Genomic DNA, 24,519 nt, shown 5'->3' with positions numbered 1-24,519 from the left:
TGTCTTCCGGTAATTCTAATGCTGTTCTTTCTATATATGGAATATTTTTTTTGTTCATCTTGGAACATTCACAGCCTCGTGACTTAGCTAGTACAAAGTACCAAGATAAACTCTACAAGCCGTTATGAAGTATGATCTAGAGAACGATGAATTGCCTAAAGCATCACAGCATCATCAAACGTTTGCCGGAGAAAGGCGCTTTCTAGGCAGCGTAGATAACCGACAACATGCTAGACATGGCCCTTGATAACCTGACACACGCAAGGGAGTCAGAAAAAGTCCCCTGATTCAGGCACGTGGCTGACTGAAGAGAGCAAGGCTCATGAAAGCAAAAACCAGACACGAAAAAAAACCGAGTCTTCTAACCCAAGTCACGGACAACGCCGAAGGGTACTGGAGCTGAGGCCAGAATTATGTAAGTCGCGTGGGGACTGTGAGGCTCGAGCACGGGACAGAGTGACTGAGTGTGGCAAATTAGTCGGCAGAGCGTGACGCAGTGGCACTAAGAATCGGGAAACCCTGAATGTTTGCAATGGACGGGCCAAAGGGAGCACGCACAACACAGCCGACGGTGAAGTGCCGTGTCGTGCAATGTAACGGGCGATGGCCTGGCTCCTTGAGGCTTGAGCACCATCGACAGGAACGCGGGTTGGTTAAGCTCCACTGAGGAGATGCAAACGTAAACTTGCTGTCTTGAATTTGATCATCCCATCCGTCGGTCAGATCAGACACCCTGGAGATATCGATAGAATCACGCTAGAAGGTTAGGAAGGGCAGAATTGTGGCTAATGGTGGAGGCTCAATGGGGTCTGTCTGCCAAGTTTTGTTTGTTTCTTTGTTTATTTCTTTCTGGTCTTTGCTCTCTGATCTCTTGGTGGTCTATTCTCGACCCTCACGAAATTATAGTCGTTGTCATCTCGATCGCAGTGGTCGGCCACTCAGGTGAATTAGATCTACCAGAACAAGGTGATAGATACCTATGCAGCAGAGGTAAACACAAACATAACACGCCATCGCAATGCACTCTCATTATGCAATATCGGCGCGGGGATAATATGACGAGCTAATGGTGGCAGATTTCCCCGCACGCTCTCACCCCAATTGCCCTTTGTGACGGAATGAATGGATCGATGGTTTTTGTAAGAAGAATGCGCACCATGAAAGGTGGACATTTTAAATTAATGATTTGTGGTGTGCTCATTCTCCCGTCCACCATATTGTGATGATGGTTTATTGCGATACCTAGTTGAAGTATTGCCCTTTGGATTCAAAGGCTGGATCCGAGGATCACCATGCCATGCAATAACGGGAGATTTACACCCCAAGATAAATTAATTAGCCCTAGCCGTGAGTGATGAGTGATCTCCCTCGAATGGATGGATCATGGATGGACGAGTGGGCAACCAAGAACCAAGGCGGGATCGTCATCGACGGGGTCTAGTCTGTCGCTCTCTTGGCCTTGACCTGACTGCTTTGGGCAGCCAGCATTAACCTCTGCGTCACACCTCCCATGCAGCAAATAGCATGTCTCTCAATATCAAGTTCGTAACGTTAGAAGGAGAGCTCGATAGCAGCTATCATCTGCAGTGCATGCATTGGTTGCATTGCATCGACTGTCTTCTTAATACCGAAAAAGTGGTGTGCAGATTGCGCACAACCACAACATTACCTACCGTGCATACCTTGCCTTGCGAATGTGTGATCAGTGACGAACAAAGCATCACCCAGCTTCCAAGATGATGAAAATGGGTGCCATTTGCCGTCTCCAAGACCATCGTTATCATCCACCCATCAACAGGTGAGATTAGTAGGCACGCACGCTATGTTAGTCGCCCCTCTCATCACTGACAGTCTTTGCTATGGAAGTCGATGACCTCTTGGCAGTGGTTTACTGCCTTGTTATCAACCGCCATCTCAAACCTCTAATTTGGATCCTCCTCGAGCCCTCTCACAAGATCAATCAAATGCCGTCCTTGAGTACCAGGTGCCCCTCATGAGCCTCTAATTTAGTGGAGTGTTCCACTCTCAAACCCCCTGCAACAGAGCGACGGCGCGAGAGACAAGGCCTTGCGACTGGACCTTCTACCCTCAAATCCATCTTGGCTTTGACGCTAGAGGGCGGTAGCTCGGCCGATCGCGATGAGAACATCCTGCTATCCCTATTGGTCATGTCATTAATTGTATGGCGCGCAAAGCAAGGAAACCGGGCTTCTCCAAGCTCCCGTCCCATAGCACTCAGGCACTTCTCTAAGGTAGGAAATATGGCTGTTTCTCAGTTTGTATTCTCAGCCAATCTTATCAGCCCTCGGAGATTTTAAACAAGCGAACGCCATCCTGCCCAGCCGTCCGGGTTTGCTACGTACCACTCGACTCCGAGCGATTCTGATAACCACAGCGGCATCTGTCTCGCCCGCGCTGGATACATGGCACAATGAGATGACAGGAGTGCAAAGACCGTCTCCTCCATGGTTTGCTAGCCCCTGGGCACAATGCAATGGTCAAAGGGTGAAAGGTCGGTGAATGTTGCAGCACGACCGACCCTCCCTCATAAAGTAGTGGAGGCCGGGAGAGATGCCGAGTCGCCTGAAAGAGCCTCAAACTGCGAGTTACTGGATTAATCACGGCTCTGTACAATGCAGTAGCAAGCCCTGGTTCTTTTCCTTCTGCAACAAGGTGACCGATTGATACTGCGCGATAGCACGGGTTGAGAGAACAAACGCCATGAATAGCCGCGCTTAGACGAAAGAATTGCGGCGTGAGGTGGACCATCAAAACACTTCTTTTCCATTACTTTGTGTGTCGTATTCTAGGGGGCCAGAGATGTCTCCGTTTCCAGTGATGGCTGCAAAGTAGGTAGTGAGTACAGATCCTAAACAATAGTCTGATATCATGGGTTGACAATGAACATATAGATATGCACGATGTCGACTCCTGACCGTGCTATACCCGATCTTTGATCAGGTACCTTGACTCGAACTGCAGCATCGAGTCATATTAAGGCACAGGAATTTCATCTTAGCACGCCCTGCGCTTCTTCTTTGAAGTATCATATCTCTGACTGGGCCGGCATTCATCAGTGGAGTTCTGACCCATCCAACAGCACATCTGACCACATGGTGGCGCCATATGATTGTGGAAATTGTCCTCAAGCCTAGGGTGACAAGATCATTTCAGCAGGCCAACGAAAGTCGGTTGAGCCCTCAACGCAAGAGCAAACTGCAGTGGTTGATGACTGGTCACGCATACTGATGGAAGAAAGCATTGGCTGACGATCATGATGACAGTGATCCACGCCCACATACCGACACCAATTCTTGTGCAATAAGCAAGCCCCAGCTGTCTTTGCTGCAATTGGCCTTTGATGGGAGACACCTCTAAGGGACAAGAATGTGGAGGCATCCCTTGGAATGGACCATGCCGTCATTCTGCTCAGTCCCGTCACAAAACGTTTTTTTAGCAGGTCTAGCCTCGTTGAGTTGATCTGATGGGGGTGGCACAGGGCTGAGACTTGATTTTGCAAACGGACTGACACTGGGGAATCTCTGAGAAGGAAAACAGACATGATGCTGTATGTGTTTGTATGTGTTGAATCTCAAGTCTTACCCCTATCATCAAGTTGTCTCATGATGTTAACCATAATTTCTGATTCTCGGTATAGGTAGGCATGAAGAGGTAGGTTACTAATCTCGCCTCACACTGAATTGTCAACATAGCCGTACATTTAGACATGGCTTGGCGATATCAGTCACACTGAGGTGAAAACTTTGTGTAACCCCAAAGGGACCGACTGACGATAGGTTGCGGTAACAGGAGAAAGGACCACATTTGTTTTCAATGCCCAGCAGCCGTCATCGACAATACACCAAGGGCAGCCACACTTTGCGAGTGGACATATTGACCCTGACAAGTGTTCTCGTAGGAACCAAACCCGAGTGCATGCACTACGATTGTGCCCAATATTTCATCCTGCTGACATCGAGAACTCTGGTAGAATGCTACATCGTGTATGCCAGGGTTTCGGGTAATGCAGGAAGCCATGTTTTACAGTACGGTACGGTGCGGTACACCATTTCTTTCAACTACCTTGTCGGTTGTGCTCAACAGCCATGGATGGATATAGGTAATGCAGGCCAACAAACAGGGCCATAAACGAACGTCAGGCAACGGAGCAAAAGCACGGACCGTGTCAACAATGAAAGTGACAGAATGTCAACCGAATGAGGAGATGCTATGCTTCTCTTCTCTTGGCCGGGCCTGAAGCTGTCGGGTTTGTTGGTGGCTTATTCTGGAAGCCTTCCGTGGTGGAATCCTTCTAGAAACATTTTGGCTTCTGCTTCCGTTTTATTTCGTTCTGGAAGCCTTCCTAATTTGACCAAACGGCGCTAGAGTGCCCGCCGTTTACACGAACCACACCCACATCACCCTTGCTAATGGAACCTTGGATTGGATGGAGTGTCACCACTCATCAACACCAACCGGCCTCGCCGTGTCTCCATCTCTCACCACCAACGCAAGGTTGGAAGCAGAGAAAAATTCTTTGTCGTATCAGATTCCCTACAAGCGCACGATCTCGTTGTCGCCCCGGCAGAGTTGGACCCAGATTCAGCCAATTCCGCAGCCTCCCTTCTCGGCGCGTTCCAGAAGACTTTTTCGAAGCCCCGAAGCTTTTATTGGAACTATCGGTTTTCCATAGCCGGTGTCTGTCTCCGTCTCCAGTTTTGCAGCCAGACCATCCATGTCAGGAAGCTTCTGCCGCTGCAACGGCCCGGAACTTGCTTGACACAGGCATCTCGCATCCAAGCTGGCGGCATGAGTCGGGACCCAGGCTACGGGCATCAGAAGAGGATACCGTTTGGACGACGTCGTCTCTTGAAGAGTCATATCGCATCGCATCGCATTGCTGGCATACAGGCTAGACGCGGTGCGATGCCCCCCACGGCCAGCGCGCGGCCCAGTAAGCGGACGACGCCGTCTACATTTGCGACATTTAATATGGTGCCGTATCCCTGGCGTCTCTAATTCTTTCCAAGATCGGTCCGCATCGGTAGAAGGATCGCGAAAGGAATCGACGATGACCCTACGGACCAACTCCGTATCCTTCCTACACAGAGTCGTTACCGGTAGTTGTCGACGCGACGCGACGCTCAGAGGTACAGGGCCCCTAAACTTGGTCCTCATAATCATACATATCCATCCAACAGGCGGTAAAGTTGACGAGGGTAACATCGTTTAGCACCACCCCCATTGGTACCGTACTGTATCATTCAGGGCAGACGGACAGACATCTGGCTTGTTGAGGTCTGGTTCGTCTACAGCAGACCCGCGCGCATGACAAACAAACGGAAACCTTCTGCCTTCATTTCATTGTCGTCCAAACAGTAGAACCGGCCATCGTCAGTGAGTTGGGGCGTGGATATCAACGGGTCCTAGTTCTTGATCCGCCTCTTTCTGGTGCATTGCCTGTGGCAAAACCACTTCCACATATCGAATAGTGCCCTGCGGCTGAGGACCCTGGATCACCACGCGTCTACTAGTGTCGGCGCACCGTGGCCATGGATGCGATACCTACCCTACCTTAATTTGAGCTGGCCCGAAGTTCCTGAACCAACCCAGCAAGCACGCAAGTCTGCAAACATTGGTCTTTCTTTCTTGTCTTTGCATGGGCATCGGATATGTTAAGGTTTTCGGGCTTGGTGGAACATGGAAGCCAACAGTTCTACTCTAACGCCTCCTTGTTGACCCGAACTTTCTTTGTCGGAATCTGTTTGCTAACACAGCCGTTCTTCAGTCTTTCTAGAATCCCATTGCCAAGCTTTCCCAAGATTTGTCCTCCCAATCCAATCAATAATAGAAACACCTGTTCAAGCGCTTACTATTGACTCATGCTTGGGCCATGAGAAATTCCCGGGTTGACCCAACTATTTCATTGTCCAAGCGAGTGGGCTGTGTGTTGTCTGGGTCAGATATTGACAGCAGAACTTGTCAATGGCCGACCTCGGCGTAACTGTAACGTAAAAAGGAACGAGACAGAGCATAGGACAGGACATGACTTTGGCCCCAGATCTAGAGGCCCACGCGTTGCCCACTTGGCCTGTAGTGTTGTGGGGGATGGCATCACAGACCCGTTGTTGCTGTTGTCTCTGAGGCTCGTTTATCCGAGCTCGCTCGCTTATGGCTGACAACTTTGCAGCTATACGTAAGAGAATACGGAATACAATGGCACGCCAATGGTCCAGAAATCCGCGTGATGGTTGACTTCGTCATGTAGTTAGTTCATGGCTTGCACTTCTCTTTCGAGACTGCACCAAAAATCCGGTAGAGGCTGCCCAAGAGTGCCCAGAACCCATCGTCTCCCGTCTCCTTGGGGTTGGGATTGATTACAAGCCACGTACAGCATGCCCCGGTTGCTGTCCGTTGCAGACGAGAGGTTGTGACGGGGAAAGGAGCCTAGAATGTTATTTATGCTCAACTTCTATAACATTACCATGAGAAGCAGTAAGTCTTCTCATAGGCTATAAAGGCTCCTAATTCTTGAGTATGCTTTTATGAGACAGGGCACAGAAAATTGAGTATTGAGTATTGTATTTATTCATCCAGTACTGTGACTGGGTTAAACCAACACTCGTCCCTTCGTGGATCAAAAAATAACTAAACTCCTACAATGTAATGCTGTGGTATCTCGCCCTAAACACTTTTCCCCGGTACTTTCCCTGGTACTTTCTCTGCCTCAACGCCTTGGACAAAAAAGCCATGCCTACCTCTTCCATAAGCCATAATGAAGTAGTCTTTATTTGATGAGTGTTGTTCGATACGTGGTATTCGAATACTAGTAAACTCGGAGGTCGAAGTCATTTGTGAACCCGCCGTTGAGAAGCATGCAGGCGATGCGGATTCGCTGTGTGGGCATATCGTCTGCAGAATATGCTTCGATGGGGCTAATACCCAAGGAGAGGCACATAGCGTTGGTGATAGTATGAACACCGCAGTCATGGCCGTTGTTCTGTAGAGGAGCCTCGTGGAGAATGATCTTCCATTCATCCTCGATGAACTTTTCCTCCAAAATGTCTCGAATCCACGCCATGGCACGCGTGGTGTAAGAACGGTTGCCACCTGCATTGATCGAATCCATGTGGGCAACTGTTCGCTTGGAGGGACGAATAACGAGCAATGTCCAGTGGGAATGCTCGCAAATGGGTAAGAGGATGGTGTCAATGTCGAGAAAGTTTCTTTTCTCGATGCCGTATCGGCGCAGTGTCCTCTGGGTGTTACCGGTGCCCTGATCTTGAAGGCGTTTGAAGAAGAATGAGCCCGGGGTCCAGATCTTGCGAGTGTTCCGCTTGACATCCTTAATGCCGGCAGCTGAGTTGATAGCTCGATCGAGCCAGACAAGAGATGCGTTGACAATTTCGTCGTTGAGCCATTCGGTTGAGGACACGATCTTGGCAAAGTCGTGTTTTCGGAGGTCAACGCCCTCGGCAGACTTTGCAAGGCAGGTGGACGATGCAGCATTGAGTGTGTTCATTGCCCTTGTGTGCCATTCCGGTGAGACCGGTGCAACGAATGTCTGATTAGGCTCGCGAAGTCCTCCAGATCGAGCGAGGCGTTCCTCGCGCTCTAGTCGAGCCCTCTCCTCCGCCTCACGCTGCGCTGCCTCAGCAGCCAAACGAGCCTCTTCAGCAGCTCTTTGAGTGGCCTCTTCGACTTCATGGTCAATCCCGGCCTTTGAGTCATCGCTGATTTGGAGATCTAGGGAAGGAAGATCAAATAGATCTCTGATGCGTGCATTAAAGTCACGTCCATCGTCCTCTTCTAAGCGGCGACGGCGGAGACAGTCAGCAACGCTAAAAGGATTGAATGTGGTATTTCTGGGTGGCTCCTCGGCGGGAGCAGGTGGTATGTTGAGCCATCTACGAGCCCAATCAGGGCGTTGCTCCTGAAATTCCTCGGTCGGAGGAATGACTTCTCCCGTTTGTCCGTTGTAGTTGATCTTCTTGGGTACATCTAGACCCAGATGTGTTCTTGGTTTCGGACTGATGGTATCGTCCGTAAAGCGTACAGCCTTGGGTCGGCGCGTTATGCCAAGACGTTTGGGCGTGACCTTTGACGGATGCTTTCGTCGATTCCGAAGGATGGATCGAAGAGTTACGGTTTCATTTGAGGTAAGAGGAATCTTGGGAGTGAAGTCGGTGATGTATTGGTTTTTTAGGGCTTGGTGTTCGTTGCTTTCCTCGTAAAAGGTTTGGCGGTAATCCTCGGGTGTTATCCGACTGATACTCTTGTGAGCAAACTCAACGCGAAGAAAGTCTGTTTTGAAGTAGCTGGGGCGAGGGACAACAGGGCGAGGGGACGACGGCACTGGCTCAGGTAGAGCAGCCTGAACGGCGGGTTCTGTAGCTGCTTCCTCAGTGGATGAAGCAGTTTGTTCATCGAGAGTTTGATCGATACGCTCCTTAAGCTCATCGAATTCAGGAAATGATCCTGGCAGTAAGAAACGCGTCTCGAGGTCAGTTCGTGGTGGAGTAGGGAACATGGCTTGTAGCTTGCCACGATACTCTTCAGAGTCAACGTAACTTGGAGCGGGAAGGTTGCGAAGGATAGCCTTAATATCAAGCACAACTCGGTCCAGGAATGCCTGTGAAACATTCCAGTCATTCTCCCCATGCTTCCTTAGGATATTCTTGCAAACAACAGGAAGTGCTGGGCCGGATAGAAAGTGCTTAATCGATTCGAGGTGTGCGGCGAACTCTGTAGGGAGTGCGTAGTCAAGGACGGGAGGAACAAATTCGTTGCTGTCCCGAATCTTGACGATAACGCCGATTTCGTAGATTTTATCCAAGTGGTCAAACATCCGCCCCAGTTGCAAAGTGAAGATTTCGTAAAAGTCATGGGCCTGCCCATTGTACAATGCATGACGATCGTTGGCATCGACTATGTGGGTGCTTAGTGGTGCCAGGTCTTTGTTTGCCTCTTGTCGAGTTCCTCGCTCAAAGCATTCCCAGACTGTCGAGAGGGACTTGGAAAAGTGCTTATAGTCTGCCATCAATGTGGCAAGGCCATCTCGGTCGAGCCAGTAGAGTCCAGCACTCTGATCAGTAGCGCCGGTGTTGGAAGCCGCGTTGTCATCACGACTGGTGCTAATCTTAACACGCTTGTTGCTGACCTGGTTCTCACTCAAATAAGAGCGACATTCAGCAATTTGGTAGGATTGAGGCCGTACTGGTAATGGGTTAGCACAGACGGAACATAAGGCTATCAATTTAATGTGAAGTTAAACCTACTGATTCTGCTGATCGTCTCACCAATGCCTGTGAAGGCCGAATAGATGCTAGATATCATCCTGGTGATAGATCTGGCGCCCGGTGTAATCCCGAGCATACGGTTTGAGGTCTGTGGTATCCGGTCAGTAAGGCAAGCATGCAGATAACGAGGGATGGACTTACTTGGGCCTGTTGGCCAGTTTCCTCGCTAGGAACTGTCTCTCCTTCGCGAAGAGTAACGATGGTGTTTGTGGTATCTGTGACGCCGATCTGTGCGGCAACAAGTTCGATCTCAGTATATTGGGCGCGACGCTTGCGTGTCTGTATGCCATCGACAACAACAAGATTGGGATCAGAGATAGAGGTAATGGTAGTTTTGGGTGTGGGTGTGTTGGGGGCCTCGTCATTCGTGTTGACAGTTTCGGCCTTTGATTTAGTTCGTGGTTTTTTGTTACTAACAAGATGAATAGGGACCGGAGAATCTGTGGCAACGAATCTGTTGCGAAGAACGGAATCTTCAAAAACTTGGCGGCACGGAAGTGGTGAGTCAATCAATAGACGCGCAGTAGGCCGCCTGATCTGCCTGGGAGGAGTAACAAACTCAACCTTTGGCGACGGCAAGCTAACTTGGACCTGGGTAGTTGGTTTGGCCTTGGAGGCAATCTGTAGCTGCCGTCGCTCCCGTCGCCTTTCGGCAGCTTCCACAAGTTGCGAAGGCACGGGGCTTCCGTTTCGATTAGCGGACTGGTGCACCGAAATGCGCGAATGAAACGAGAAAGACATGATGAGCTTGAAGTGGTGGATTTGAAGTGAAATTAAGAAAGAGCAATGTGGAACTTGGTCCAGCCGAAGCAGTCGCGTTCGTGAAAAAAAGAAGAGAAGTGGAAGAGAAGTGAAGTGGGGTGAATGAAGTTGTCGTGATCCAGTTGGAAAACGAGGAAGGAAGTAAACAGCCAACAGGAAAATGCGATGTCAACAAAGTAACCCGGGCTACTAGCAACGTGCTGCTGTTGTTGTATTGTATCGCAGTGACAATGAAGCAGAAGCAAACCGTGGTGCAGGTGCCAGCAAGTGTGAAGCAGTGTCAAGCAGTTGAGCAGTGTCGAGTAGTGTCAAGTGTCAAATGTAAAGTACAAGCGGTGAATCGAAAGCGAAATCGGGAAGCTGCGAAGCTAATGCGGAATTGTTCTTACAAGAATTGAAGTTACGAGTCAAAGCGAAGCTGATCGAAGCTGCAGTTGATGTTGAGAAGAAAGGAGGAGGGTTCGAGTCGAAGAGTCGAGTTCGTTTTCTACCACGCCAGATCACTCGAGCTCGGGCCCAAGACGCGTGAGCGCGACAACAATGGCGGCGCGTCGTGCTGCTGCAGCCACTTCCCAATTAGTTCTCCTTTATCCAAATCGTTCCGGTGATGCCATCACGACCGCGCAAGCCCATAGGGGATGAGGTCGCTGTAGAAGGTTGCCTACAGTGGTCAGGTGAAAGAGGTGAAGTCTTTCAGCCTCTCAGCCTCTCAGGACCTGCAGGTGGAGGTCAGTGCGCCCGCACTGACAGGTGAGGTGGGGCTACGCGTGACGTCGCCGCGATTGGTCAGATGCACTTAGTTAATTGGATGACCTTGGGAGCCAATATCGTTCATCGTAGGATGAGAGTGACGGATGTTGCTGTTATTCAATCTAGATCTTCCGAGCACGCGAGGGTAGGAATGAGACGTTTGAGGATATCTCGGTTGATCAATCCTGAGACTCTGGACAACTACCTTCCCTTCCTTAGGTAACTTACCAACTTAGATAAGATCTTGTATCTAAAAATAAACCTAGGACAAAGACCCCTTCCTAAAGTTTATGAATTTACCCTTGGTACCTGTTAATGGTTCTTAGAATAGGCTCAGGTAAAGACCTTTCTGGGACAAAGACCATAGTAAGCCAACGCTAACTTCTATCGATCTCAAATGTTTCCTAAAAGCAAAGCTCTCGATCAATTCGTCCCCATGTCCAAGGATATCCGATTTTGTTGGCATCTACGGATATGCAATGACATGGTTCGCAATTAATTTGCTGAACTTCAGGTAGAGGCGCATGGCCACCTCTCAACTCACTTCGCCGAGAGATTCTGTTCTTTGTATACTTATGCAGTAACTTCAATTGTAAGATGATCTAAACACCATATGTACATTCGCTAAAGCAATCATTTACGTCAAATCAGCGCCTCTCAACAACCTTTTGACTCAACAGTCTCCATCCCTTCAATGCTGTTCCTACAGCTGCGCCAGAGTAGACCCCAACTTCTTTGTGCAGAAAGTCGAGAAATACTCGTTCAAAGCATCCACTGTTCCGCTACCTTCGACAAGACTGACCACAATTGCTACGTATCCATCAGGTCTGACAACGACCACTCCGCCAAGCTCTTCATCAAGGCCCATCTTGGCATGGGCTACAGCCTTCGCCTGAGGGAATCGTGCATCGGACCGGTCATCAGCGTAAACGTGATCCCTATATCGGGCAAGCACTCCGGGCACGTCGCGAGAGATTTCGATTTCAGGTCGCTTGGACGAAAAGATCGTGGAGATGGTAAAGAATCGGCTGTGTGGCAAGTGTTTCTCGTGGTATGAGACCTTGTCGAGATCGGGCCGCTGATAAGCCGCGTAGAATGATCGCTGGCTACCGAGGTGATTGGCGAAATCCTTCAAAGCCTGGCGAGTCTTTGATGGGACACCTGCAAAGACAAAAAGTCGGAACGCGCCGTTCAAGGGAACCTCCTGCTCCAAGTGCACAACGTTGGCGTCAACTACTCTCGTCACATTCGAGTTGATGAAAAGGCGGCCGGTTCGTAGCTTGGTCCCCTTGGGGTGAATCAGTGGAGACTGTGCATTATGTTTTGGTGACCAGTTGAAGACGTTGGGCTTGTAGTAAACACCGTATCCGCTAGTAAACTCGCATGACTCCTTGAAAGCATTGATGAACTCGTTATCTTGAGCATCGTTCTTGCCATGGTTGGCCGATGCGGCCTGGACCTCGGCAGCGGCGGGTGGTCGCTGAGAGAAAAGCTTCGCATATCGGTTGTCAAAATCGAGGAGAGACTCGGCGACATGCTTGCGTTCCGTCTCGTATGTCTTGAGGATTTCCCTGCTGGCGAAGCCGGACTCAACGGCGTGGATCTTCCAGGCAAGGTTCTGTGCGTCAAGGAATGCTGTGTTCATTCCCTGTCCAGCCTTTGGCTGTGACTGTGTTAACGCGTGGTGATAATAAGAGCACGGTAGGACTTACACTATGTGTGTGGCAAGCATCGCCACCAAGGAAGACTCGCTGGTCCAAAGTATATCGTTCTGAAATGCCTTGTCCGATAGGGTAGACGGAATACCACTCAACGCGCTCCCACTCAATGGAGTAAGGCTGCAAGATCTTTTTGGCCGACTCTTGCACTTGCTCTTCGGTGGCTGTTCGTCTGGGATTCCAATCGGGATCTGTAGAGGATGCAATCTGGATGTAAAGACGGACCATGTTGTCCTCTCGTGGAATGACCATAATGGAGCCGTGCTCACTATGAATGGTACATTTCATCTGAGAATCGTCAGTAAGCCATGAAACAGGGCTTGTTGAGAAGCTAAGCTTACCTTGATATCAGGGAAGTCAGTTTTCACGACACCGTCCATGACACCCCAGACATGGGCGATAGGGTCCTTGTGGTGAACGGCAATGCCAAGCTGGTTGCGGATAAATGACCTTGCACCCTCGCCACCAAACAAATACTTGGCGTGGATGGTCTCCTGGGCAGTACCATCGACATGCTCCAATTCGACAGTGACAGGATATTCGGGATTAGACTTTTCATCAGATGTAAAGCCCTTGATTGTCCATGGCCGCTGAACCTGAGCTCCATTCTTCTCAAGGTCGGAGATAAAGACGCGTTCGATCAGACCTTGGTGCAGTAAGGTTGTGAAGGGGTATCGAGCATCGATAAAGTCAGGGCAGCTGGCCCATGTTCCAGTTCGGGCGATACCCTTTCCTGACGAAGCTGGGTCCCAGAAGGCAACTTCATAAACGCGAGCTGGGTGGTGAGCCATGATTGCTGACTTCAGGCCCATGTTGCGAAGGAGGTCCAGGGAGCGTGGCTGAATGCCGTCGGCTCGACCGGTAGGGGTCGGCTCAGCTCTGTTATCGATATGCTTGATCTTGTAACCCCAGCGGGCAAGGCATGTTGCGAGCATGAGACCGACAGGGCCAGCTCCAACAATGACTAGCAGAATTGATGTTAGAATTCAATTGGTATAGCTAACAGTGTCAGACTCACCAATGTCATAGTAGGGGGAGCGATCGGACTGTGATTGAGACATGGTGTAGAAGAGAAAGAGGTGTGGTTTGGTTATCTACTAATGTGATCAATCTGAGGAAACAAGAGGCAGAGTCGATGGGGGGTCGCATATTATATGCTAAATGCGATAGGCATGATATCCAGAGATGCCGGGGGTCTGGCCGGACATGCAGTAAGCAGAAGTCCGGTGCGATTCAGACCCGAGGGGAATTGACGGCATCAGACTTCGGTACGGGATGTGGAGTGCATTGTTTTTAGATAGAGATTCTGGTCGAAATGTTCTAGCCAACGGAAAATATCCGCTTCGTGGTTTGGCGAGACGAATAATGACTTGTCGTCATGGGGTCCAACTGTCTTGAGTGTGGGGTTTCTGGGGCAAAGAGGAGACAGGGAATCGAGACTGCCTATTTGGGAAATCGGGAGTTGATTTCGGGAAGCCGCAACCGGGTCCGGCTTTTGTTTCGGTTGCAGGGGCGCCGGGTGACGATGGACCCTGTTAGTGTTGAGCTGTGAGATAGGGCCAGATCTTAACGTATCTTAACTGTACACGTAGATTAGGGCGCATTGCAGCGTCCGGAAGTGGGCCCTTCGAATGCCGGGCAGCAGGCCGAGATCTCATATCTCCAAGATCCGATCCTTTCTGACAATGAACGGTCTGGCGTTAGTAATTGACGGGGGTTTTATCGAATGAAGATGAGAAGGACCTAGTCCTGTTTACAATTTACGTTGTGTAAGGAATTCCTGTTGAGTCTTACCATATTAGTTGGATTGGATGACTGTGAATGTCAAATCAGTAAAAACGAGAGGCGTGAGTCGACTCATCGGCTTGATTGTTTTTATGCTAGAAAACCCACCGACCCAGATACCACTTTAGATACAGAATTGCTTTCCATTACCTCAGCCAACCATTTTCTGAACCTTAAGGGACCTACATAAACGACTACCCTGGAGTCACATGTAGAAGGAACTCTGCCTCTGAACTTCCCTGTCGTGTGTTTAGTGCTGAGCATTCGAAAATGGAAGTCGCTATTCTTTCAACAAGCAGCATCGGGCGATGTGTACATCACGAGTGTCTTTGCACTGGGAGAACAAGCTCAAGGTGCGCCTTCCGCCTTGTTGAGGTCACCTTCATAATGTGATCTTCCCCGTACAACAATCTGAAGAGTTCATCTATATTGAATGTCGCATACACCGTATATATCGTGAATGACCCCTTGCATGGCTTATCTGCTGCTCTTCGGATTTGAAAGAACGATTATTCAAGACCCGGTGACATTGGAATGGATGATACCACACAGTTTTCCGCGTATCTCGCCAGAGACCAGTCGGTCAACATCACAGACATATTTGACGAAGAGAGTCAGTGTAGGCATGATATAAACTCAGGCCATCGACTGACAAACACCACACAGAATGTCGCAACGTTCTCGTGAGATATTGCACCCACGTACCTCGCAACTACCAGTACCGTGACGGAATCCGGCTGGTCAGATGCCCACACAACGATGAAGAATGCTTTCTGACGTGATCTAGGTCTTCCTAGTATTGCGAAACCACCTGGGCGATGAGTTCCTTGGGCACGCAGGGGGCGTACTCTACGAGATGATTGAAGTCGATTGCCATTATTCAGACGACCCAGGCGCAGCATTTCAGCGTTGGAGACACGATCACCTGAATAGACATGTGCGGAAAACATCACTTGGACTCGTGGCAACTATTAGTTCTGACACAAGGAGCAGGCTGATCTCGAACTCCCTCATGTCCCACACCTCACGACTGTTACATCCAATATTATACCGACAACTGCCCTGATACAGTGGAGGAAAAGCCACCCTCAAAGATATCGCACTCGGCTTTCAGACTACTCACCTATAATAGCAAGGTCATCTCTTTACCCAAGTGGTATCGGTGTACGAAAGAACTGGATGATAGAACATACAATGTATGTTTCATCTCGCGACGGGGGCACTCGTGCGTTCCGTCAGCTCAAGGCCACAGAATTTCACGAAATGCAATGGAATGAGAATATGATTCATAAGGGCAGACTGGTCGGTGAAAAGTCAATTGACCTTGGCGAACTACCAGAAAGGAGAAACACAGAAAAGCCTCAGGTACAGAATGAGCGAACTCACCACCGTCGATCCCTAAGCTCGAAGATCATAAGTCAGGAGAAGATGACTCAAATTATACGCATGTTACGCGCGACAGACAAGCAGAACGGAAAGAGAGAGAATCAAAAGCACACACTGACCCAAGATGATCACTCCATAATTCTGGCTCACGATGCATTCAAAGAGCAGTTCGATGCTCATGTCAGGGACTGCGAAATACCCAACGCCAACTTCGCGCGGAAGTTTGGGTTATTCACCAGCGATAAACCGCTTCCACCTTTCATTAGAGAACTACCAGTCGCCGAAGATAGAGCAATGGATATGGCCACTGCCTCGCCAACGAAAGGGGTAATATACTCATGGAGGTTTCGCGGCCCTTTTACGCCTCAGCTTTGGTTCGACAGCGGCATTGACTACAGATGGAAACACAGCTCACATTAGCTACATATGATGCTCTAGGCCATGTTGCAGTGTATCCTACATTGTGACGAGCACATGATTTCAGTGAGCATCTCAAACAAACCTTGCAGCAGACTTCTGGTTAAATTTGACAGAAAGGTAACATATATAAGACTGCAATGAAGCGGTATAGAACCCCCAAAGTCTCTTCAGGAGCTCGCTAGTGTTGGCTTATCGTTGGCACTTGTTGCCAGCTGACAGCAATTCAGCATCCAAACTTTCAACTGGACCACCCGCAGTCCCTGATTCATTCATTCACCGATGACAACCTTGCTTGTTTTTTTTCTCTTTCTCTTTTCAATTTTCGGCTTTCGTCTCAATACTTTGTTTGATTCTCCACGGTGATATAACACCATCACCCTGGATCACTCGGAGCTACTATCAAGTGGCTACTGTGATTCGAGGTTCTGGACTCGATGCAACAAGACAGTTCGAATAGAGGGCGCTACTCTGACCCTTCAGCATCTGGATTGACACCTTTAAGAGGGGATTTCCTGGATATCTCACCTGGCTTCGAGTCGCGAGCACGCTCGCTATCTCTGCGCAAGCGTCTTGTCAAACAACCACTTCATATTCGCATGAACTTGACTGAGAGCCAAGTTGACAAGATTACGGACGCGTATGTCAATGATTTCTGTTCATCGCTACTCTTACTAAACATCTTGTAGCTTCAGTCATCAAGTCGACAAGAGCCCAACGAAGGCTGCTAAACTCAAGATAAAGCCTACAATGACCCCTCCAAGAACGACTCCAAGATCAACACCACGAAGGAACAAACCAAGAATTCTACAGCATGAGGATTCATATGGTTGGACTACTAGAGAAGATGGTCCCTCTGATGTGAATTCTCCAACCTTTTCGGAGCTTATGCCCGGTCGCCATTCGGGCTCTTCCAAGGACTTGTTCTCTGCTAGTTTAGCGGAACGTCGACACATCAACCCGCCGTCTCCATTGCAGCTTGGGACTATTCGTCGTAGTGGGATTGTGCCTCGACCAGCCGAGTTGGAAGATATTCCCGATGCAGTCTCTCCTTTAGGCCAGGGAAGCTTTGAGCATGAGCCGATCTTTGATGATGATGCCTCTTCGGTCTACTCCACTCAACAAACGGCCCGTCCATCACCTCTTCATCTCAGTCACGTCAAGTCACAATCCAAAATCAACGGCGTCGGGGAGGGTTCTTTCCAAGAGTGGAAAAGGAGCCATGATTATTCCATGATCAGGGAGTCGGTAAGCCATCCAGAGGCTCTGGTTAACAGGCCTCGACGGTCAAAAAGCTCTGCCGATGGACTGAGACAGGCCCGAGCCATCGAAGTACACTCGCCGCCAATTCCACAAGTCGTAACAGTAAGCTCCAAAAACAGCAACTACCATCGGACTGTTCAAGACACTCCTATATTCTCACCACTACAATTATATTTCAGGGGAACAGACTACCCTAGCTCCAAGAAGGGCGAGAAAACAATGATTGGGGATAACGGGTGGCTCGAACGCCCTGACGGGGGCTTTGACCAAAGCTCAAAGGCACCCCAGAAGAAGACCGGAATTTTGGACAACATCAAGAAACTTGCAAAAGACATGGTATGTTGAGATAATACAGCGTTAGATATTTGTACTAACCGAACCGCAGACGGAGCTCCACTACACTTCTCGTCGGGCGCAGTCCGCAATCCGGTCTCGCCCAACATCCCAGGTCGCCATCTCACTAAATGCCAGAGAGCAAAGCCTCCTCTACTGCGAACTGGAGTTCAACCTCAGCACTGCATTGAATGACTATATTACGGTGCAGTTGGACAAGGGCCGGCTTGTGCCTGACAAGCTCAAGAAAGTAGCAGATGCGTGGCATAACAAGGGCCGACCCAAGGTTGTTGGCTTTCGCTACGACCTGGAGACGCAGCTTGAACTGATCAACCTCCATGTCGACGATTTTCGCTTCTATGGCCGCCGACAAGCTGATCCCGTCGAGATTGGTGGACTCTTGCATGCAATGAAGGTCAATGCCAGAGCTATGTGTGTCCGGACACTTTGCCAGCCAGATTCCGTGATTGCAAAGCAGTTGGTTGACACACAATCAACCTTCAAAATGCTGGATGTCCCAGACTATCAGCAGCGCGCACTTGCTGACATAGCTAAGTTCTTCAAGGTGATCGTGGAGCGAGAGCAGGATGCTCGAGAACACACTGGAGGTAATGGCAGGGATTCTAACAGCCGGGGTGAGCGACGGTGGACAGCAGTTCAGGGGGGCATATGATTGATTGGTTTGTTATTGGTGGCGGGTCTTTTTTGTTTTATTTTGGTCGTTGCTTTCGATCGAATTGGATTGGCTGGACTGCGAGCTTTCATATCGAGCTGAACAGTTGCAAACAGGACGGGTGATTCAGCTGTAATAATTGTTATCATCGTGTGAGAATAAATTGTAAATTCGATAAGAGGAGCAACCCGAGAATGTGTCAAAAGACTCTCATAAGTACACGCAAGCAATACATGAAACCATGAGCATTTCAGAAACAGAACTGCATCAGCTATGTAAATATCCAAGAGGCGCCAAATCATGTCTCGTAAGATCTCCAAAAGTTAACGACTGATGGTTCAGCCTGTGGTAGAAAACACTTCTAGTACCGCTCGTAGTTTTTAACCGTCACTCAACGTAAACCAAGAGAAGAAGAAAACAAGGGAAACACAGTCGTGAGAAGTCGTAATGAAATAGCAATAGGTTGTCCACAGGTCAAAAGACAGGTGGGCTATTGGCGGTAGCGATAGTTGTCCTCGCTTCTACGTCGCCTAGGTTCTCGATCTTCGTATCGCGGATCATCGTAGACAAAGTCATAATCATCATCATCGTTTTGCGGTAGTGCCCTGCCGCGATCATACCGGTCACGGTCACGATCACGGCGGTCGTTCTCCCTATCACGATCACTGGATCTCCGTTGCTCGTATCGGGGCATCTCCTGCTCGCGCACGTAGCTACGCTCACGCTCCCAGTCGAGTTGGCGTCGTCGGTCTCGCTCCCTTGAATCCTCGACTCGATTGGCGAGAGCATTGGCTCCTAGGCCGCCAGCCACAGCGCCGAGAATGGTGGAAACGAGACGAGTGCGATCCTCATTCTCGTCTTCGTACCCTCGGGTCTTGTGCTTGCGGCGTGTTGCTGCTTCAGTCGCCTCGCGAGCTACAAGACCGCCAACGACAGCGCCTAAAATACCGGCGCCAATGCCACCGGCGGAATGAGAGAAATTCTCATCAACGACGTTCTTAGCGCGGGTAACGGGACTTTGTGAGCGGTTTCGCGAGCTCCGTCTGTCATCATAATCTTCGTCATCGGAGGGAGGACGGGAACGAGAGCGGCTGCGTCGGACCATGGCAGTGTTTGGTGGGACAGATCGTGGGCGGTTCTGTGACTCGGGAGGCTCGAGGGTCATGCGCTCCCGCGGGGGAGGAGGCATGCCGCTATAGTAAGGGTCATCGAGACGGGAGGTTGAGGCATAAGGAGGAGCGCCTTGTTGCTGAGAGCCCGGAGCACCACCGGAGTAGTTGTCGGGAGAAAAGTCGCGTCGGCGACGAGAGTACTCTTCGTACTCGTAGTAGTCTTTCGACATTGTATGGGGGTTTCTTTGAGTGTAAAGTGATATAGGGCGAGACGGCTGATTTTGGTGTAGGCGAGGAGGGGAAGTTGGAAGCTTATGTGGCTGGACAAAAGTGAATAGGGCACCTCAGCAGTGGGCGGATGTCAGCCTTATGAGGACAAATACAGGTGCTGTAGCTGCAAGTCAGACTACCTGAATTATAAGTTAAGAGCCGAAGTGGTGAGTGGCGCAGCAGCTGTGTAGTCTAATATTTTGGCGATGTAAGGAGAAAATGTGTAAGTGGTGTTATCTAAGGATACAGAGCAGAAAGGTTGTATATCTAGTTTGGTATTATCTATCAATCACACAACAGATGACGACAAGTCTCTTCGAGCCACATGAGACAGACCACGAGATGGGGGTTTGTAGGACTGCCTGGTCCAAGGCGCACCGTTGGGCATTTCCACGTCGTATTTTAAGCCGCCTCCCGCTCAACTGGTAGCTAAGGTAGTAAAGAGAGTGCTCGGACAGCCGATGACGTTGTAAAAGACCCCGCGTGTGGCGTAGCGCTCGTTGTTGCACAGCCTCATTTCAACGTGGATGCATGGGAAGATCACTTTACCTATCTCTATCATTTCGAGAACTTTATTGTATGGATTGATAAGACGTTGGTGGCCGTGGGAGTTGATATCAAACCTTTCAAACCCCAGATAATAGAGCCAATCATATATAATAAACTTGTTCGAAAGGAGGTCGAGTTAAACTTGACCCGTTTTTAGCCATAAAAGTTACAAGTCGGAGCATAGTGACCTCATCGTCACCGTCCTCTGAAATTGAGAATGCGACCTGTGATGAGTTTTGATGTCTTGTCTCACAAAACACTACAGTAGAAAATGCCCGAGTTTCACCAAAGACAATGAACAAAAAAAGTTGTCTGCTGATGTTACCATGTAATGTAGTCGACTTGAAAATGAATCACAAGATGTGTTAGACTTTTAGACTTAGACTTGGACATATGTTTCGGGCCACCGTCCCGTTATGCCGTTTTTCAATAGTCTATTGAACAGAGTTGATATGCTCTCAACTGGCCAAATTATGGATCTCTCAGTGGTTGTTGCTACTGTACCCGAATGGTTGCGGTGAATGAATTATTCATTCTAGCGAGAAATTTACCCCGACGTTGCATATATACCATGGTCTTGTATGAAGGGACATCACATCTCTTCCAACGTAATTATTCTGCAAAATCAATCTGATCAAATCTAGATTTGCTATTGATCCTTCCATGAACTCGAAATCTTGCCAGATAGAGCAAACTCAACAACAGAATCATGACGAGTTAGGAGAGAAATCGGGCTCTGTGGAGGCCATGCAGCAGCCCGATACGATCGACAGCGGAGAGTCAATCAATGAGCTTGAGCATTGGAATAGCCCTCGAATAAACTCATGTCGTTACTATGCCGCCAACTTCTCGTTCCTCATCATGGGTATGAATGATGCATCCATAGGGGTAAGTTGGTTGGTTACCGTAACTACCTGAAGACAGAGGTTCTTGGACTGACCACTACAGGCTCTACTACCATACGTGCGTGTATTCTACTGAATCGTCTACTACTCTTTTCTAATGTGCTTAGATTGAAATATACTATGGCATCAACTACACCACCGTCTCGACCCTCTTTCTCGTACCTGTGGCTGGTTATGTAGTCGCTGCACTCACCAACAACTGGATACACTACACCCTAGGCCAACGAGGCGTTGCAATTCTTGGGCCTCTCTGTCGCCTCATCGCCTACATTCCTGTGGCACTTCACCTTCCATTTCCAGCACTACCCTGTGTCATGCTGTTTACTGGTTTCGGTAACGGTATCCAAGATAGTGGCTACAATGCCTGGGTCGGTAACATGCACCGAGCCAACGAACTCTTGGGTTTCCTCCACGGCGCCTATGGCCTCGGTGGTACCATTGGTCCTCTGATTGCTTCTGCCATGGTAACTGAGGGAAAACTTAACTGGTACATGTTCTATTATATCATGATAGGACTTGCTGTGGTTGAACTTGTTGTTGGAACAGCTGCATTCTGGGGTGCAACCGGCCAGATGTATCGACAGCGAGTTCGCTACGACGAAGCTAAAGACCGTGCAACAACACGCATGGCACTCAAGAAGCCCATCACCTGGATAGTTGCTGTGTTTCTCCTGGGATACGTCGCGACTGAAGTCAGCTTGGGCGGTTGGATTGTCACTTTCATGCTTCGAGTACGACATGCCAGACCTTTTCTTGCTGGCTTGACAGTTACGCTATTCTGGCTCGGGCTGACATTGGGTCGAGTTGTTTTGGGCTTCGTCACGGAGAGGACTGGTGAGAAGACGGCCATCATGGTCTATCTTATGCTCTCCATCGGGTTGGAGCTGCTGTATTGGCTTGTCCCCAGCTTCGTCGCCTCTGTCATCTTCGTCATGCTTCTTGGGTTCTTCCTAGGGCCTCTGTTCCCTGCTGCTATGGTTGCTGCAACCAAGTTGCTCCCAGCTGATTACCACGTCAGTGCCATTGGGTTCGCGGCTGCAGTCGGAGGAGGTGGTGCAGCTGTAGGACCATTTGCGGTTGGTGCAATTGCGCAAAAGACAGGAGTTCAAGTTCTACAGCCTATAATAGTCGGGCTCCTCGGTGCTATTACTTTGGTATGGCTTCTTCTTCCGGGGGGGTTCAAAAAGGGAGGTCTTGAGAGAGCAAGGGAGCAGAATTTGAGGCCTGGAGGAGATGTGAAGGAGGTTTGGTTATGGGTCAAGTCGAAGGTGGCTTAGATGTTGTATCATTTATCTATACGTGATCAATCATTATGTAAAAATTGAGGTGATGATTGTTTGCTTTTTTTATGCGGCTTGTCTACCGTAGGCAGGTTGTAAGTTAAATGAGTTTAGATCCATACTCAGTGCGTCACTGACTCAATGGAGGGGTTCTCGCTATCTTATCACTCAACCCCATCCATCCCATTGCGAACTTTTGACTGAAGGAGGGGAAATAATCAACTGAACTGTTCAACATCATCACCTCGACTTTAATTATTAAACAGCCCGTTCCAGTCGGCAACACTCCCATACACTAAAACCTCCATAAATCGTCGTCAATCGCTCAATTATCGTCCTCCCGCCCTCGCGGCTTCGTTCATCATGGCGCCGACTTCGGCCTCCATCACTGCCCTTGCGCCCCTCAAACCCGACCTTCACGAACGCGCCTGGGCCTCGATTCCTCACCCGACTCTTCCTCTAATCGCAACCGCTCACGGAAAGGCCGTTACTGTATTCTCTCTCTCGACTGCCTCAGCCCACAGCGTCCTTACCGGAGGCCACACTCGCTCCGTCCGCTCCGTCGCATGGAAACCCCATCTGCGCCCCGGCAACCTATGTCTCGTCACTGGCAGTTTTGACTCTACGGCTGGAATATGGCGCTGGGAGGGTCAAGAACAGAACGAGGGAGGCCTGGAGGTTGAGGTCACGGCGCAGAGCGTGCGGAGGAAAAACAATGACGATAGCGACGATGATGGCGATGCTGCCAACAAGGAATGGGAGTTTACGCTTGTGCTTGAGGGTCACGACTCGGAGATCAAGTCTTGCGCTTTCAGCCCCTCGGGTTCTTATCTAGCTACGTGCTCGCGTGATAAGTCGGTCTGGATATGGGAGGATATTGGCGCATCTGAGGAAGACGACGAGTGGGAGACTATCGCTGTGCTTAATGAGCACGAGGGCGATGTCAAGGCTGTTGCTTGGTGTCCCGACGTCCCTGGACGCAACGCCCGCCGCAGCTACTCGGCCGATGTGCTGGCCAGCGCAAGTTACGACAATACAGTGCGCATCTGGCGAGAGGATGGCGATGCAGAATGGGTTTGTGTTGCTGTACTCGAGGGTCACGAGGGCACTGTCTGGGGACTCCAATGGGAGCCACGACCCCGGGAGGGAGATCGCTTCCCACGACTCTTGACATTTTCTGCCGATAACACTATCCGGGTGTGGACGCTGAAGCAGGATGACGAGGCAGAGGAGAACAGTACGGGAGGTGGTGCCGGTGCTCTTGGTGGTATCCCCAATACGATGCGGAGATCTCTACGAGAAGAGTGGACATGCACATCTGTCTTACCCAAGGTGCACACCCGCGATATCTACTCTGTGGCATGGAGTGCAAAGACAGGACTCGTAGCGAGTACTGGAAGCGATGGTATCGTTGCGCTGTACGCCGAAGACTCGGAGCAAGATGTCGCGACAACCGACGGCCAAGACCAACGTATGGGTAACACCGAGGAGAGCAAGCAACAACAGACGAGTTGGAGACTCCTGACTACGCAGCCCGGAGCTCATGGGCCTTTCGAGGTCAATCATATTACCTGGTGCCGGAGATACGATGCCGGCTCGGAGCGGCGCGGGGAAGAGGAGATGCTAGTTACAACGGGCGATGACGGGATCGTGCGGCCGTGGCAGGTTGAGACTGACGCGCCAAGGTAGCATTGCATCTTGTTGAGATAATACAACCCAAAATAAACTCACTCACTTATACTTGAAGACGAATGTGAATATCAATAGATCAGATAGATGTATCGTCTACGCAATGCCAGATATAGAAAATGAAACGACCCTTCAGGTGGTCTGAACACTTAAACAATAAAAAAAAATCATGCTATGTCGTTCCCAAGCCCATGCCAATGTAGGGCAAAAGTGTCCTTCGTCTAGGAGGGTATGATACAAGTGGTTTACATGAGAAGCTCAGTTGCTCCCCAGATCCAGCGGCTTTTATAAACTTCTTCCCTCCCAAACGATTAGTGGCCATGCAATT

General features: G+C 49.7%; 8 protein-coding genes across 8 annotated transcripts; 3 read left to right on the top strand and 5 right to left on the bottom strand.

Annotated features, from left to right (window-relative positions):
* Window positions 1-1,960: 1,960 nt before the first annotated feature.
* Window positions 1,961-2,467, bottom strand: BKA55DRAFT_537468 (uncharacterized protein; the record flags this gene model as incomplete). The annotated part of the gene is made up of 2 exons (XM_046189918.1): window positions 1,961-2,159; window positions 2,364-2,467. The coding sequence occupies 2 exons, from the start codon at window positions 2,465-2,467 to the stop codon at window positions 1,961-1,963; spliced, it is 303 nt and encodes a 100-aa protein (XP_046052490.1).
* A 1,908-nt stretch (window positions 2,468-4,375) lies between these two features.
* On the bottom strand, window positions 4,376-5,592 carry BKA55DRAFT_306877 (uncharacterized protein). Its single transcript, XM_046185618.1, has one exon. It carries the CDS (start codon window positions 5,224-5,226, stop codon window positions 4,603-4,605), a length of 624 nt encoding a protein of 207 aa, XP_046052489.1. The 5' UTR covers window positions 5,227-5,592; the 3' UTR covers window positions 4,376-4,602.
* Window positions 5,593-6,826: 1,234 nt separating this feature from the next.
* On the bottom strand, window positions 6,827-10,040 carry BKA55DRAFT_688069 (uncharacterized protein; the record flags this gene model as incomplete). Its single annotated transcript, XM_046199165.1, has 3 exons — window positions 6,827-9,216; window positions 9,279-9,387; window positions 9,441-10,040. 3 exons carry the CDS (start codon window positions 10,038-10,040, stop codon window positions 6,827-6,829), a joined length of 3,099 nt encoding a protein of 1,032 aa, XP_046052488.1.
* A 1,474-nt stretch (window positions 10,041-11,514) lies between these two features.
* Window positions 11,515-13,590, bottom strand: BKA55DRAFT_505503 (FAD binding domain-containing protein; the record flags this gene model as incomplete). Its single annotated transcript, XM_046187195.1, has 4 exons — window positions 11,515-12,474; window positions 12,524-12,817; window positions 12,871-13,493; window positions 13,548-13,590. The coding sequence occupies 4 exons, from the start codon at window positions 13,588-13,590 to the stop codon at window positions 11,515-11,517; spliced, it is 1,920 nt and encodes a 639-aa protein (XP_046052487.1).
* A 1,258-nt stretch (window positions 13,591-14,848) lies between these two features.
* On the top strand, window positions 14,849-16,120 carry BKA55DRAFT_592459 (uncharacterized protein; the record flags this gene model as incomplete). The annotated part of the gene is made up of 4 exons (XM_046195397.1): window positions 14,849-14,927; window positions 14,981-15,054; window positions 15,102-15,251; window positions 15,308-16,120. 4 exons carry the CDS (start codon window positions 14,849-14,851, stop codon window positions 16,118-16,120), a joined length of 1,116 nt encoding a protein of 371 aa, XP_046052486.1.
* A 434-nt stretch (window positions 16,121-16,554) lies between these two features.
* Window positions 16,555-18,386, top strand: BKA55DRAFT_688066 (uncharacterized protein; the record flags this gene model as incomplete). The annotated part of the gene is made up of 3 exons (XM_046199164.1): window positions 16,555-16,757; window positions 16,807-17,716; window positions 17,766-18,386. The coding sequence occupies 3 exons, from the start codon at window positions 16,555-16,557 to the stop codon at window positions 18,384-18,386; spliced, it is 1,734 nt and encodes a 577-aa protein (XP_046052485.1).
* A 396-nt stretch (window positions 18,387-18,782) lies between these two features.
* Window positions 18,783-19,858, bottom strand: BKA55DRAFT_306806 (uncharacterized protein). The gene has a single exon (XM_046185617.1). It carries the CDS (start codon window positions 19,726-19,728, stop codon window positions 18,877-18,879), a length of 852 nt encoding a protein of 283 aa, XP_046052484.1. The 5' UTR covers window positions 19,729-19,858; the 3' UTR covers window positions 18,783-18,876.
* Window positions 19,859-21,064: 1,206 nt separating this feature from the next.
* On the top strand, window positions 21,065-24,191 carry BKA55DRAFT_592457 (WD domain-containing protein; the record flags this gene model as incomplete). Its single annotated transcript, XM_046195396.1, has 4 exons — window positions 21,065-21,205; window positions 21,266-21,280; window positions 21,330-22,490; window positions 22,779-24,191. The coding sequence occupies 4 exons, from the start codon at window positions 21,065-21,067 to the stop codon at window positions 24,189-24,191; spliced, it is 2,730 nt and encodes a 909-aa protein (XP_046052483.1).
* Between the last annotated feature and the right edge of the window lie 328 nt (window positions 24,192-24,519).

Source organism: Fusarium redolens (assembly GCF_020744475.1).
Source record: "Fusarium redolens strain MPI-CAGE-AT-0023 chromosome Unknown BKA55scaffold_5, whole genome shotgun sequence".
In the NCBI taxonomy this organism is placed as follows: domain Eukaryota; kingdom Fungi; phylum Ascomycota; class Sordariomycetes; order Hypocreales; family Nectriaceae; genus Fusarium; species Fusarium redolens.
Note: the sequence above shows the minus strand (reverse complement) of the source record. Positions and strands in the feature narration are given on the sequence as shown.